The 12,304-nt window shown below is 46.7% G+C and overlaps 1 protein-coding gene and 1 long non-coding RNA gene across 6 annotated transcripts; one reads left to right on the plus strand and one right to left on the minus strand.

Annotated features, from left to right (window-relative positions):
• Positions 1-1,876: 1,876 nt before the first annotated feature.
• Positions 1,877-11,934, minus strand: LOC127921288 (sperm-associated antigen 17-like). 2 transcript variants are annotated; one of them, XM_052505016.1, is made up of 8 exons: positions 8,257-8,406; positions 6,997-7,152; positions 6,710-6,840; positions 5,108-5,241; positions 4,703-4,885; positions 3,535-3,648; positions 2,119-2,167; positions 1,877-2,001 (listed from the first exon to the last, which is right to left on the minus strand). In XM_052505016.1, exons 2-8 carry the CDS (start codon positions 7,140-7,142, stop codon positions 1,892-1,894), a joined length of 867 nt encoding a protein of 288 aa, XP_052360976.1. In that variant the 5' UTR covers positions 7,143-7,152; positions 8,257-8,406; the 3' UTR covers positions 1,877-1,891. The 2 variants fall into 2 exon arrangements, with proteins under 2 accessions (XP_052360976.1, XP_052360977.1); XM_052505017.1 differs by lacking the exons at positions 1,877-2,001; positions 2,119-2,167; positions 3,535-3,648; positions 4,703-4,885; positions 5,108-5,241 and adding exons at positions 8,647-8,801; positions 11,133-11,280; positions 11,470-11,934 and having other exon boundaries at positions 6,711-6,840; positions 8,257-8,454.
• LOC127921289 (uncharacterized) lies at positions 5,544-6,727 on the plus strand. Of its 4 annotated transcripts, none has more exons than XR_008108632.1 (4): positions 5,544-5,712; positions 5,942-6,055; positions 6,180-6,396; positions 6,583-6,727. It is a non-coding gene; the product is annotated as an uncharacterized LOC127921289 (long non-coding RNA). The 4 variants fall into 4 exon arrangements; XR_008108633.1 differs by having other exon boundaries at positions 6,180-6,303; positions 6,490-6,633; XR_008108634.1 differs by lacking the exon at positions 6,180-6,396 and having other exon boundaries at positions 5,942-6,086; positions 6,490-6,633.
• Positions 11,935-12,304: the final 370 nt, after the last annotated feature.

The following is a 12,304-nucleotide window of genomic DNA, read 5'->3' on the forward strand; positions in this document are numbered from 1 at the left end:
CTGCTCTTCCACATAGTTACCTGTGTTGCTCTATCCTGCTCTTCTACATAGTTACCTGTGTTGCTCTATCCTGCTCTTCCACATAGTTACCTGTGTTGCTCTATCCTGCTCTTCCACATAGTTACCTGTGTTGCTCTATCCTGCTCTTCCACATAGTTACCTGTGTTGCTCTATCCTGCTCTTCCACATAGTTACCTGTGTTGCTCTATCCTGCTCTTCCACATAGTTACCTGTGTTGCTCTATCCTGCTCTTCCACATAGTTACCTGTGTTGCTCTATCCTGCTCTTCCACATAGTTACCTGTGTTGCTCTATCCTGCTCTTCCACATAGTTACCTGTGTTGCTCTATCCTGCTCTTCCACATAGTTACCTGTGTTGCTCTATCCTGCTCTTCCACATAGTTACCTGTGTTGCTCTATCCTGCTCTTCCACATAGTTACCTGTGTTGCTCTATCCTGCTCTTCCACATAGTTACCTGTGTTGCTCTATCCTGCTCTTCCACATAGTTACCTGTGTTGCTCTATCCTGCTCTTCCACATAGTTACCTGTGTTGCTCTATCCTGCTCTTCCACATAGTTACCTGTGTTGCTCTATCCTGCTCTTCCACATAGTTACCTGTGTTGCTCTATCCTGCTCTTCCACATAGTTACCTGTGTTGCTCTATCCTGCTCTTCCACATAGTTACCTGTGTTGCTCTATCCTGCTCTTCCACATAGTTACCTGTGTTGCTCTATCCTGCTCTTCCACATAGTTACCTGTGTTGCTCTATCCTGCTCTTCCACATAGTTACCTGTGTTGCTCTATCCTGCTCTTCCACATAGTTACCTGTGTTGCTCTATCCTGCTCTTCCACATAGTTACCTGTGTTGCTCTATCCTGCTCTTCCACATAGTTACCTGTGTTGCTCTATCCTGCTCTTCCACTTAGTTTGCCTTCTGCTCTATAGTTACCTGCTCTTCCACAAGTTACCTGTGATTTTATCCTGCTCTTCCACATAGATAATGGAAAAGCTCTTCAATAGTTACCTGTGATATTTATCCTGCTCTTCCACATAGTTACCTGTGTTGCTCTATCCTGCTCTTCCACATAGTTACCTGTGTTGCTCTAATCCTGCTCTTCCACATAGTTACCTGTGTTGCTCTATCCTGATCTTCCACATAGTTACCTGTGTTGCTCTATCCTGCTCTTCCACATAGTTACCTGTTTGCTCTATCCTGCTCTTAAGTTACCTGTGCTTGCTCTATCCTGCTCTTACTGATGCTCTATCCTAGGACCATAGTTACCTGTGTCTATCCTGCTCTTCCACATAGTTACCTGTGTTGTTATGATACTGCTCTTAAGTTACCAGTGCTGCTCTATCCTGCTCTTCCACATAGTTACCTGTATGCTCTTCCACATATACTGCTGCTCTATCCTTCTTCCACATAGTTACCTGTGTTGCTCTATCCTGCTCTTCCATCTAGTTACCTGGCTGACCTGTTATCCTGCTCTTCCACTAGTTACCTGTGCTACCTGTGTTGCTCTATCCTGCTCTGATACATAGTTACCTGTGCTTGCTCTATCCTGATCCACTTACCTGTGTTCCACTAGGACCAGGCTACCTGTGATGATGCTGATCCTAGGCTCTTCCACATAGTTACCTGTGTTGCTGATGCTCTTCATAGTTACCAGGTTGCTCTATGATACTGCTCTAGGACCAGGCTAGTCCTGATACTGATCTAAGACCAGGCTAGAGATATTTAGTTATGATGAGAAGATCTGGAACATAGTTAAAGCTGATCTAGGACCAGGTTAGTTATGATACTGATCTAGGACCAGGTTAGTTATGATACTGATCTAGGACCAGGCTAGTGATGATACTGATCTAGGACCAGGCTAGTGATGATACTGATCTAGGACCAGGCTAGTTCTGACCAACCTGTCTGTGTGTTTCTCTGAGAGCGAGGCCTCAGTCTGCAGGCTGGAGTCTTCACTGCCTGGATGTACAGGGTGGCTGCATCCACTGAGGTGGAACAAACACAAACACTCCCTATTCAACTCACCATTCATTCCCCTTATCCAATTCATTGCTTCAGCTAGGAAATAATCTCCATGCCCCATAAAAGTGCCAAGGACTCACCGGGACAGATTCTGTTCTCTATAGTGGGGTGCTCTGACTCTGGAAGTGACTGAGGAGGAAAAAATGCACATGGTGTCACAGAGTAACAGAATACTACAGCACCCAAGTAACAGAATACTACAGCACCTGAGTAACAGAATACTACAGCACCTGAGTAACAGAATACTACAGCACCTGAGTAACAGAATACTACAGCACCTGAGTAACAGAATACTACAGCACCTGAGTAACAGAATACTACAGCACCTGAGTAACAGAATACTACAGCACCTGAGTAACAGAACACTACAGCACCCGAGTAACAGAATACTACAGCACCCGAGTAACAGAATACTACAGCACCTGAGTAACAGAACACTACAGCACCTGAGTAACAGAATACTACAGCACCTGAGTAACAGAATACTACAGCACCTGAGTAACAGAATACTACAGCACCTGAGTAACAGAATACTACAGCACCTGAGTAACAGAATACTACAGCACCTGAGTAACAGAATACTACAGCACCTGAGTAACAGAATACTACAGCACCAGAGTAACAGAATACTACAGCACCTGAGTAACAGAATACTACAGCACCTGAGTAACAGAATACTACAGCACCTGAGTAACAGAATACTACAGCACCTGAGTAACAGAATACTACAGCACCTGAGTAACAGAATACTACAGCACCTGAGTAACAGAATACTACAGCACCTGAGTAACAGAATACTACAGCACCTGAGTAACAGAACACTACAGCACCTGAGTAACAGAATACTACAGCACCTGAGTAACAGAATACTACAGCACCTGAGTAACAGAATACTACAGCACCTGAGTAACAGAATACTACAGCACCTGAGTAACAGAATACTACAGAATACTACAGCACCTGAGTAACAGAATACTACAGCACCTGAGTAACAGAATACTACAGCACCTGAGTAACAGAATACTACAGCACCTGAGTAACAGAATACTACAGCACCTGAGTAACAGAATACTACAGCACCTGAGTAACAGAATACTACAGCACCTGAGTAACAGAATACTACAGCACCTGAGTAACAGAATACTACAGCACCTGAGTAACAGAATACTACAGCACCTGAGTAACAGAATACTACAGCACCTGAGTAACAGAATACTACAGCACCTGAGTAACAGAATACTACAGCACCTGAGTAACAGAATACTACAGCACCTGAGTAACAGAACACTACAGCACCTGAGTAACAGAATACTACAGCACCTGAGTAACAGAATACTACAGCACCTGAGTAACAGAATACTACAGCACCTGAGTAACAGAACACTACAGCACCGGAGTAATTTGGACATATTTGATCAGGTCAGTAGTGTGGACCTTCTCCTCCTTCTCAGTATGTATGTATGTGTGTGTGTGTGTGTGTGTGTGTACTGACTGACCAGGACCAGTTTGAGCAGGTCAGCAGCGTGGATCTTCTCCTCCTCAGTACGAGGGTCATTCAGCTGCATCTTCTCTGTCAGGTTCTCTCTCTGGATAACCTGCTCCATGTACTCCTACAATACCAGGTACAGGAAGAGGAGGACAACATGTTGAGACAGGACCAGGTACAGGAGGAGGACCAGGTACAGGAGGAGGACCAGGTACAGGAGGAGGACCAGGTACAGGAGGAGGGCCAGGTACAGGAGGACCAGGTACAGGAGGAGGACCAGGTACAGGAGGAGGACCAGGTACAGGAGGACCAGGTACAGGAGGAGGACCAGGTACAGGAGGAGGACCAGGTACAGGAGGAGGACCAGGTACAGGAGGAGGACCAGGTTCAGGAGGAGGACCACATGTTGAGACACAGATTACACTGCATACCAAACACATGTTGACATACAGATTACACTGCATACCAAACACATGTTGACATACAGATTACACTGCATACCAAACACATGTTGACATACAGATTACACTGCATACCAAACACATGTTGACATACAGATTACACTGCATACCAAACACATGTTGACATACAGATTACACTGCATACCAAACACATGTTGACATACAGATTACACTGCATACCAAACACATGTTGACATACAGATTACACTGCATACCAAACACATGTTGACATACAGATTACACTGCATACCAAACACATGTTGACATACAGAGTACCAAACACATGTTGACATACAGAGTACCAAACACATGTTGACATACAGAGTACCAAACACATGCATGTTATGATGGAACATCTATATTAAGGTAGCCTAGCAGTTATTGCATTGGGTCAGTTACTGAAAGGTCTGTGGTTCGAATCCCTGAGCTGACAAGGTGACAAAAAACTGCCAATGTGCTCTTGAGTAAGGCACTTAAGCCTAATTGTCTCAGGGGGAGTTGGGATATGCAAAAAAAACAGATCTCCAATTCACACATGTGTATAATACACACTGGTACATGTGTGAAAAAGGACAAATATAATCCCTCACCAAATGCTGATTATTATTATGGCCAGACATGGGACTGTATCTGCTGGTACACTGGGTTAAGGCTGCTGTAATGGAGACTGCCTTATAGAATACACACAGGACAGTGAGATGAGCTGCAGAGCTGTACCTTGAGGCGGGTCTCCAGAGTCCTGCGGAGCTGTCTGCTGACTGGCTGGTACTGGAGCAGCTGTCGGACCTCCAGGGTATCAGGACAGCTCAGCACGGGCCTGCAGGCCTCAGAAACAGGCTTCTCTCTCAGGGTCAGACCCCGGCCCAGAGTGGTCCCGAACAGAGGACCTGGCGTCTTCCTCTGGGGGGGGGTTTACAGTAGATGTTTAAAGAATATGTTTTTAGGGGATAAAGTAGATGTATTTATTTATTTAAATGTTAAGGTATCAAACCCTATGACTAAAGTGTGTTTTGACCATGTATAAAATGACCTTATATTCAAGTACACGTGAAAACTAGCACATTAACTAATACATTATGCGTCTATTTCAACTGCATTTTGTCTTTGATTTTCTCGGTCTACCTCTACTGAGGGGAAGTTGTCCCAGCGACGGGACCTGAGGTTGGTGGGGATGATGTCCTTGTTCTGTTTCTGGATGACCCATCTGGACCACACGTCCTGACGAGAGGGTCTCAGCACCGCTATACCCAGGACACCTGCAGGACAGGGAGGAGACCACAGACGTGTCTATGGGTAGACCAGGAGGAAACACAGGTCTATGGAGGTAGAGTAATGGACAGAATCCTACCCTGTAGGTCTGGGAGGAGACCACAGACGTGTCTATGGGTAGACCAGGAGGAAACACAGGTCTATGGAGGTAGAGTAATGGACAGAATCCTACCCTGTAGGTCTGGGAGGAGACCACAGACGTGTCTATGGGTAGACCAGGAGGAAACACAGGTCTATGGAGGTAGAGTAATGGACAGAATCCTACCCTGTAGGTCTGGGAGGAGACCACAGACGTGTCTATGGGTAGACCAGGAGGAAACACAGGTCTATGGAGGTAGAGTAATGGACAGAATCCTACCCTGTAGGTCTGGGAGGAGACCACAGACGTGTCTATGGGTAGACCAGGAGGAAACACAGGTCTATGGAGGTAGAGTAATGGACAGAATCCTACCCTGTAGGTCTGGGAGGAGACTACAGACGTGTCTATGGGTAGACCAGGAGGAAACACAGGTCTATGGAGGTAGAGTAATGGACAGAATCCTACCCTGTAGGTCTGGGAGGAGACCACAGACGTGTCTATGGGTAGACCAGGAGGAAACACAGGTCTATGGGTAGAGGTCCATGGAGGTAGAGAGGAAACACAGGTCTATGGAGGTCTAGAGTAATGGACAGAATCCTACCCTGTAGGTCTGGGAGGAGACCACAGACGTGTCTATGGGTAGACCAGGAGGAAACACAGGTCTATGGAGGTAGAGTAATGGACAGAATCCTACCCTGTAGGTCTGGGAGGAGACCACAGACGTGTCTATGGGTAGACCAGGAGGAAACACAGGTCTATGGAGGTAGAGTAATGGACAGAATCCTACCCTGTAGGTCTGGGAGGAGACTACAGAGGTCTGGGAGGAGACCAGGTCAGACCCTGTAGGTGTCTATGGGTAGACCAGGAGGAAACACAGGTCTATGGAGGTAGAGTAATGGACAGAATCCTACCCTGTAGGTCTGGGAGGAGACCACAGACGTGTCTATGGGTAGACCAGGAGGAAACACAGGTCTATGGAGGTAGAGTAATGGACAGAATCCTACCCTGTAGGTCTGGGAGGAGACTACAGACGTGTCTATGGGTAGACCAGGAGGAAACACAGGTCTATGGAGGTAGAGTAATGGACAGAATCCTACCCTGTAGGTCTGGGAGGAGACTACAGACGTGTCTATGGGTAGACCAGGAGGAAACACAGGTCTATGGAGGTAGAGTAATGGACAGAATCCTACCCTGTAGGTCTGGGAGGAGACCACAGACGTGTCTATGGGTAGACCAGGAGGAAACACAGGTCTATGGAGGTAGAGTAATGGACAGAATCCTACCCTGTAGGTCTGGGAGGAGACCACAGACGTGTCTATGGGTAGACCAGGAGGAAACACAGGTCTATGGAGGTAGAGTAATGGACAGAATCCTACCCTGTAGGTCTGGGAGGGGTTCTTTAAGCAGGGCGACAGCAGGATCAGAGTAGTCCTCATACAAACGTTCCTCTACTGTCTGAGAGTGCAGCAGCTCTGTGCCTGAACCGTCCTCATGGGCCATGAACAACCTGGGAGTTTATTATGGATATAGAGAATGAGAGAGTACCCATCATGCTTCAGCCCAGCTTGAACACTACAAGGGTTAAAAGGTGCCTAACTGGGGGACATTGGAATGAAAAAGGAGTTACACTGTACAGATGAGGAGCAGAGTTACTGAAGCCTACCTGGGAATGTGGACTTTACGTCCAATAGGATGCTTGGCCAGCTCTCTCTCTTCTGGCAGCCCTCCCTCCTCTTCCTCCTCCTCCCTCCTCCTCCTCCTCCACTCTGCTGTCCAGAGGGCTAGAGATCTCCACTGATGCCTGGCCATCCTTCATCACCTCCACACAGCACCATTTGATACACTGTCACTATAACTCCACCATGCCCTACACAAGCCCTACACAAGCCCTACACATGCCCTACACAAGCCCTACACAAGCCCTACACATGCCCTACACATGCCCTACACATGCCCTACACATGCCCTACACATGCCCTACACATGCCCTACACATGCCCTACACAGCCCTACACATGCCCTACACATGCCCTACACATGCCCTACACATGCCCTACACATGCATGCCCTACACATGCCCCTACACATGCCCTACACATGCCCTACACATGCCCTACACATGTGCCCTACACACACATGCCCCTACACATGCCCTACACATGCCCCTACACATGCCCTACACATGCCCTAATCATGCCCTACACATGCCCTACACATGCCCTACACCCTACACATGTCCTACACATGCCCTACACATGCCCTACACATGCCCTACACATGCCCTACACATGCCCTACACATGCCCTACACATGCCCTACACATGCCCTACACATGCCCTACACATGCCCTACACATGCCCTACACATGCCCCTACACATGCCCTACACATGCCCTACACATGCCCTACACATGCCCCTACACATGCCCTACACATGCCCTACACATGCCCTACACATGCCCTACACATGCCCTACACATGCCCTACACATGCCCCCTACACACACATGCCCTACACATGCCCTACACATGCCCTACACATGCCCTACACATGCCCTACACATGCCCTACACATGCCCTAATCATGCCCTAGGATGCCTACAGTGATGTTTCCTAATTCACTTTGTCAAACAAGTTTCCAAAATGAAAATTCCCGGGGCTTGCAGAGTTCAGTGTATCGTACGATAATCCCCTGAACACTTGGCCTGATGGGAAAACAAACTGTCTGGAATCTCACCCTATTCCTTATATAGTGATCAAGTTATGGTCAGCACCTTATGCCCTGGTCCCAGATCTGTTTGTGCTGTCTTGCCAACTCCTGTGGTCATCGTCAAGCCAAATGGCAAGACAACACAAACAGATCTGGGACCAGACTATAAGAAGGGAACAGGGGTGTCATACGGGACGTGTTCAGAGCCGACCCACCTGGAAGAGGTTCCCGTGGTGGTCTGTGACCTCACACAGTGTGTCTGAGGTGGAGGTGTGGTTCATCCTGTAGCTGCCTGGCTGCTCTCTGGGACTCCAGCTGGCCAGACTCAGGGTTGGGCTGTGTTCAGGGTCTGACGTGTACACACAACTACCGTCCTGGTTGATGAACAGCAGACCTACACTGGACGGGTACACCTAGAGGGCACACGGGGACACGGAGTGTCACCCAGAATGAATATAGAACCTCAGAACACAGTCATTTGCTCGACTCATGAAAGGAAGCGTGGATCTTCTCGTCCGATGCTCTCCACGTTATGAGGAGGAGGTGGGAAGACAACGGGAGGAATGGAGGATGGACTATTAACGTTCACCCCCGGTTTCTCTTACTTGGTACGCTCCGTCGCAGGTGGCGGTGACGACGCTCCCGTCTCCAAAGAACACGTTGCAGGACCTGCCCTCGCCGTACATGGTTACCGTGGCAAACCCCAGGCGCTCCACCATCACCACCTTCTCCTTATGACACACACTGCTGCATCTCTCCCCTGGTAACACAACGTAGACATTATCACACCATGAACTATCCTTCCTACACACTGTTGTCTCTGTCCTGGTAACACAACGTAGACATTATCACACCATGAACTATCCTTCCTACACACTGTTGTCTCTGTCCTGGTAACACAACGTAGACATTATCACACCATGAACTATCCTTCCTACACACTGTTGTCTCTGTCCTGGTAACACAACGTAGACATTATCACACCATGAACTATCCTTCCTACACACTGTTGTCTCTGTCCTGGTAACACAACGTAGACATTATCACACCATGAACTATCCTTCCTACACACTGTTGTCTCTGTCCTGGTAACACAATAGACATTATCACACCATGAACTATCCTTCCTACACACTGTTGTCTCTGTCCTGGTAACACAACGTAGACATTATCACACCATGAACTATCCTTCCTACACACTGTTGTCTCTGTCCTGGTAACACAACGTAGACATTATCACACCATGAACTATCCTTCCTACACACTGTTGTCTCTGTCCTGGTAACACAACGTAGACATTATCACTGACATTATCACACATGAACTGAACTATCCTTCCTAACACACTGACATTATTGTCTCTGTCCTGGTAACACAACGTAGACATTATCACACCATGAACTATCCTTCCTACACACTGTTGTCTCTGTCCTGGTAACACAACGTAGACATTATCACACCATGAACTATCCTTCCTACACACTGTTGTCTCTGTCCTGGTAACACAACGTAGACATTATCACACCATGAACTATCCTTCCTACACACTGTCGTCTCTCCTGGTAACACACTGACATTATCACACCATGTCTCTGTCCTGGTAACACAACGTAGACATTATCACACCATGAACTATCCTTCCTACACACTGTTGTCTCTGTCCTGGTAACACAACGTAGACATTATCACACCATGAACTATCCTTCCTACACACTGTTGTCTCTGTCCTGGTAACACAACGTAGACATTATCACACCATGAACTATCCTTCCTACACACTGTTGTCTCTGTCCTGGTAACACAACGTAGACATTATCACACCATGAACTATCCTTCCTACACACTGTTGTCTCTGTCCTGGTAACACAACGTAGACATTATCACACCATGAACTATCCTTCCTACACACTGTTGTCTCTGTCCTGGTAACACAACGTAGACATTATCACACCATGAACTATCCTTCCTACACACTGTTGTCTCTGTCCTGGTAACACAACCTTCCTACTGTTGTCTCTGTCCTGGACATTATCACACCATGAACTATCCTTCCTACACACTGTCCTGTCTCATGAACTATCCTTCCTGGTAACACAACGTAGACATTATCACACCATGAACTATCCTTCCTACACACTGTTGTCTCTGTCCTGGTAACACAACGTAGACATTATCACACCATGAACTATCCTTCCTACACACACACTGTTGTCTCTGTCCTGGAACTATCCTTCCTACACACTGTTGTCTCTCCCCTGGTAACATAATATACACTACTAATTAGTAGTTAGATAAGCCTTAACCTGTATCAGACCAGGTAGTAGTATAGCCTTTAACCTGTATCAGACCAGGTTATCACACCATGAACTATCCTTAGTAGTATAGCCTTTAACCTGTATCAGACCAGGTAGTAGTATAGCCTTAACCTAACCTGTATCAGACCTGGTATAGCCTTTAACCTGTATAACTTTAAGACCAGTTAGTAGTATAGCCTTTAACCTGTATCAGACCAGGTAGTAGTATAGCCTTTAACCTGTATCAGACCTAATGTATTAGACCAGGTAAGTTAGTAGTATAGCCTTTAACCTGTATCAGACCAGGTAGTAGTTAGTAGTATAGCCTTTAACCTGTATCAGACCAGGTAGTAGTATAGCCTTTAACCTTTAACCTGTATAACCTGTATCAGACCAGGTAGTAGTATAGCCTTTAACCTGTATCAGACCAGGTAGTAGTATAGACCAGGTAGTTAACCTGTATCAGACCAGGTAGTAGTATAGCCTTTAACCTGTATCAGACCAGGTAGTAGTATAGCCTTTAACCTGTATCAGACCAGGTAGTAGTATAGCCTTTAACCTGTATCAGACCAGGTAGTAGTATAGCCTTTAACCTGTATCAGACCAGCCTTTAACCTGTATCAGACCAGGTAGCAGTATAGCCTTTAACCTGTATCAGACCAGGTAGTAGTATAGCCTTTAAGACCAGGGTAGTAGCCTTTAACCTGTCAGACCAGGTAGTAGTATAGCCTTTAACCTGTATCAGACCATTTAGCAGTTAGCCTTTAACCTGTATCAGACCCAGTTTAACCTGTAACCTGTGTTAATGTGTTCCTGGGACCAGCCACTGAGAGCCTCTCTCTCCTGGTACAGGGTAGTGATCCTGGTTCCGTCTGCATGGTCGATGATCACCGTCCCGTCTCTGTCCAGCACAGACATCACCTTGTCCTCCCGGGTGATAACAACCTGCTCACACAGAGACAAGGCAGAAGAACTCCTTTTACATATCACATGTGTAGGAAGTCAAAATGTTGACACCTTCAGAGTATCAGCTAACCAACCATTTTGGACTTTTGCAAAAGGTTGTGAGAAAACTAACATGTGTTATTATCAACCACGATGTTAGCAAACCATGTTGCTGGTTCGTATGCTCACAGTTTGGCTGACAGGGTCTGTGGCTCTGAAGGCCAGGACCGGGCCAGGGTCTGTGGTCTGGTCCCCCATGGTGGCTACTCTGTGTCCGGAGGGGCTGGTGGTGACCCAACAGACCCCCTGTCTGCCCTGGGTGTTGTCTGATGACCTCTGCTCCTCCCTGGGCTCTGGGTCACTCTGACTCTGGTCAGCCCCCAGGCTCTGCTTGGAACCCAGTTTACCTGCCCAGACACACAACCCCTCATCTCCCCTTTGTCTTTCTCAAGCACCGATACTCAACAACATTAAAGGTTGAAAAGCCAATAGATTTCAGACTGACACAGTAAAAGTCTAATAGGAAGACAAATCAAATATACAGTACCAGTCTAAAGTTTGGACACACCTACTTTTCCCAGGGTTTTGTTTATTTTTACTATTGTAGAAAAATAGTGAAGACATCAAAACTATGAAATAACACATAGAATCATGTAGTAACCAAAAAAAGTGTTAAACAAATAAAAATATATTTCATATTTTAGATTATTCTAAGTAGACACCCTTTGCCTTGATGACAGCTTTGCACACTCTTGGCATGCTCTCAACCAGCTTCATGAGGAATTATTTTCCAAGAGTCTTGAAGGAGTTCCCACATGCGCTGAGCACTTGTTGGCTACTTTTCCTTCACTCTGCAGTCCAACTCATCCCAAACCACCTGAAATGGTTTGAGGTCAGGTGGTTGTGGAGGCCAGGTCATCTGATGCAGCACTCCATCACTGTCCTTGGTCTAATACACCTTACACAGCCTGGAAGTGTGTTTTGGATCATTGTCCTGTTGAAAAGGATAGTCCCACTAAGCGCA

This window comes from Oncorhynchus keta, unplaced genomic scaffold (assembly GCF_023373465.1).
Source record: "Oncorhynchus keta strain PuntledgeMale-10-30-2019 unplaced genomic scaffold, Oket_V2 Un_contig_2190_pilon_pilon, whole genome shotgun sequence".
Lineage (NCBI taxonomy): Eukaryota > Metazoa > Chordata > Actinopteri > Salmoniformes > Salmonidae > Oncorhynchus > Oncorhynchus keta.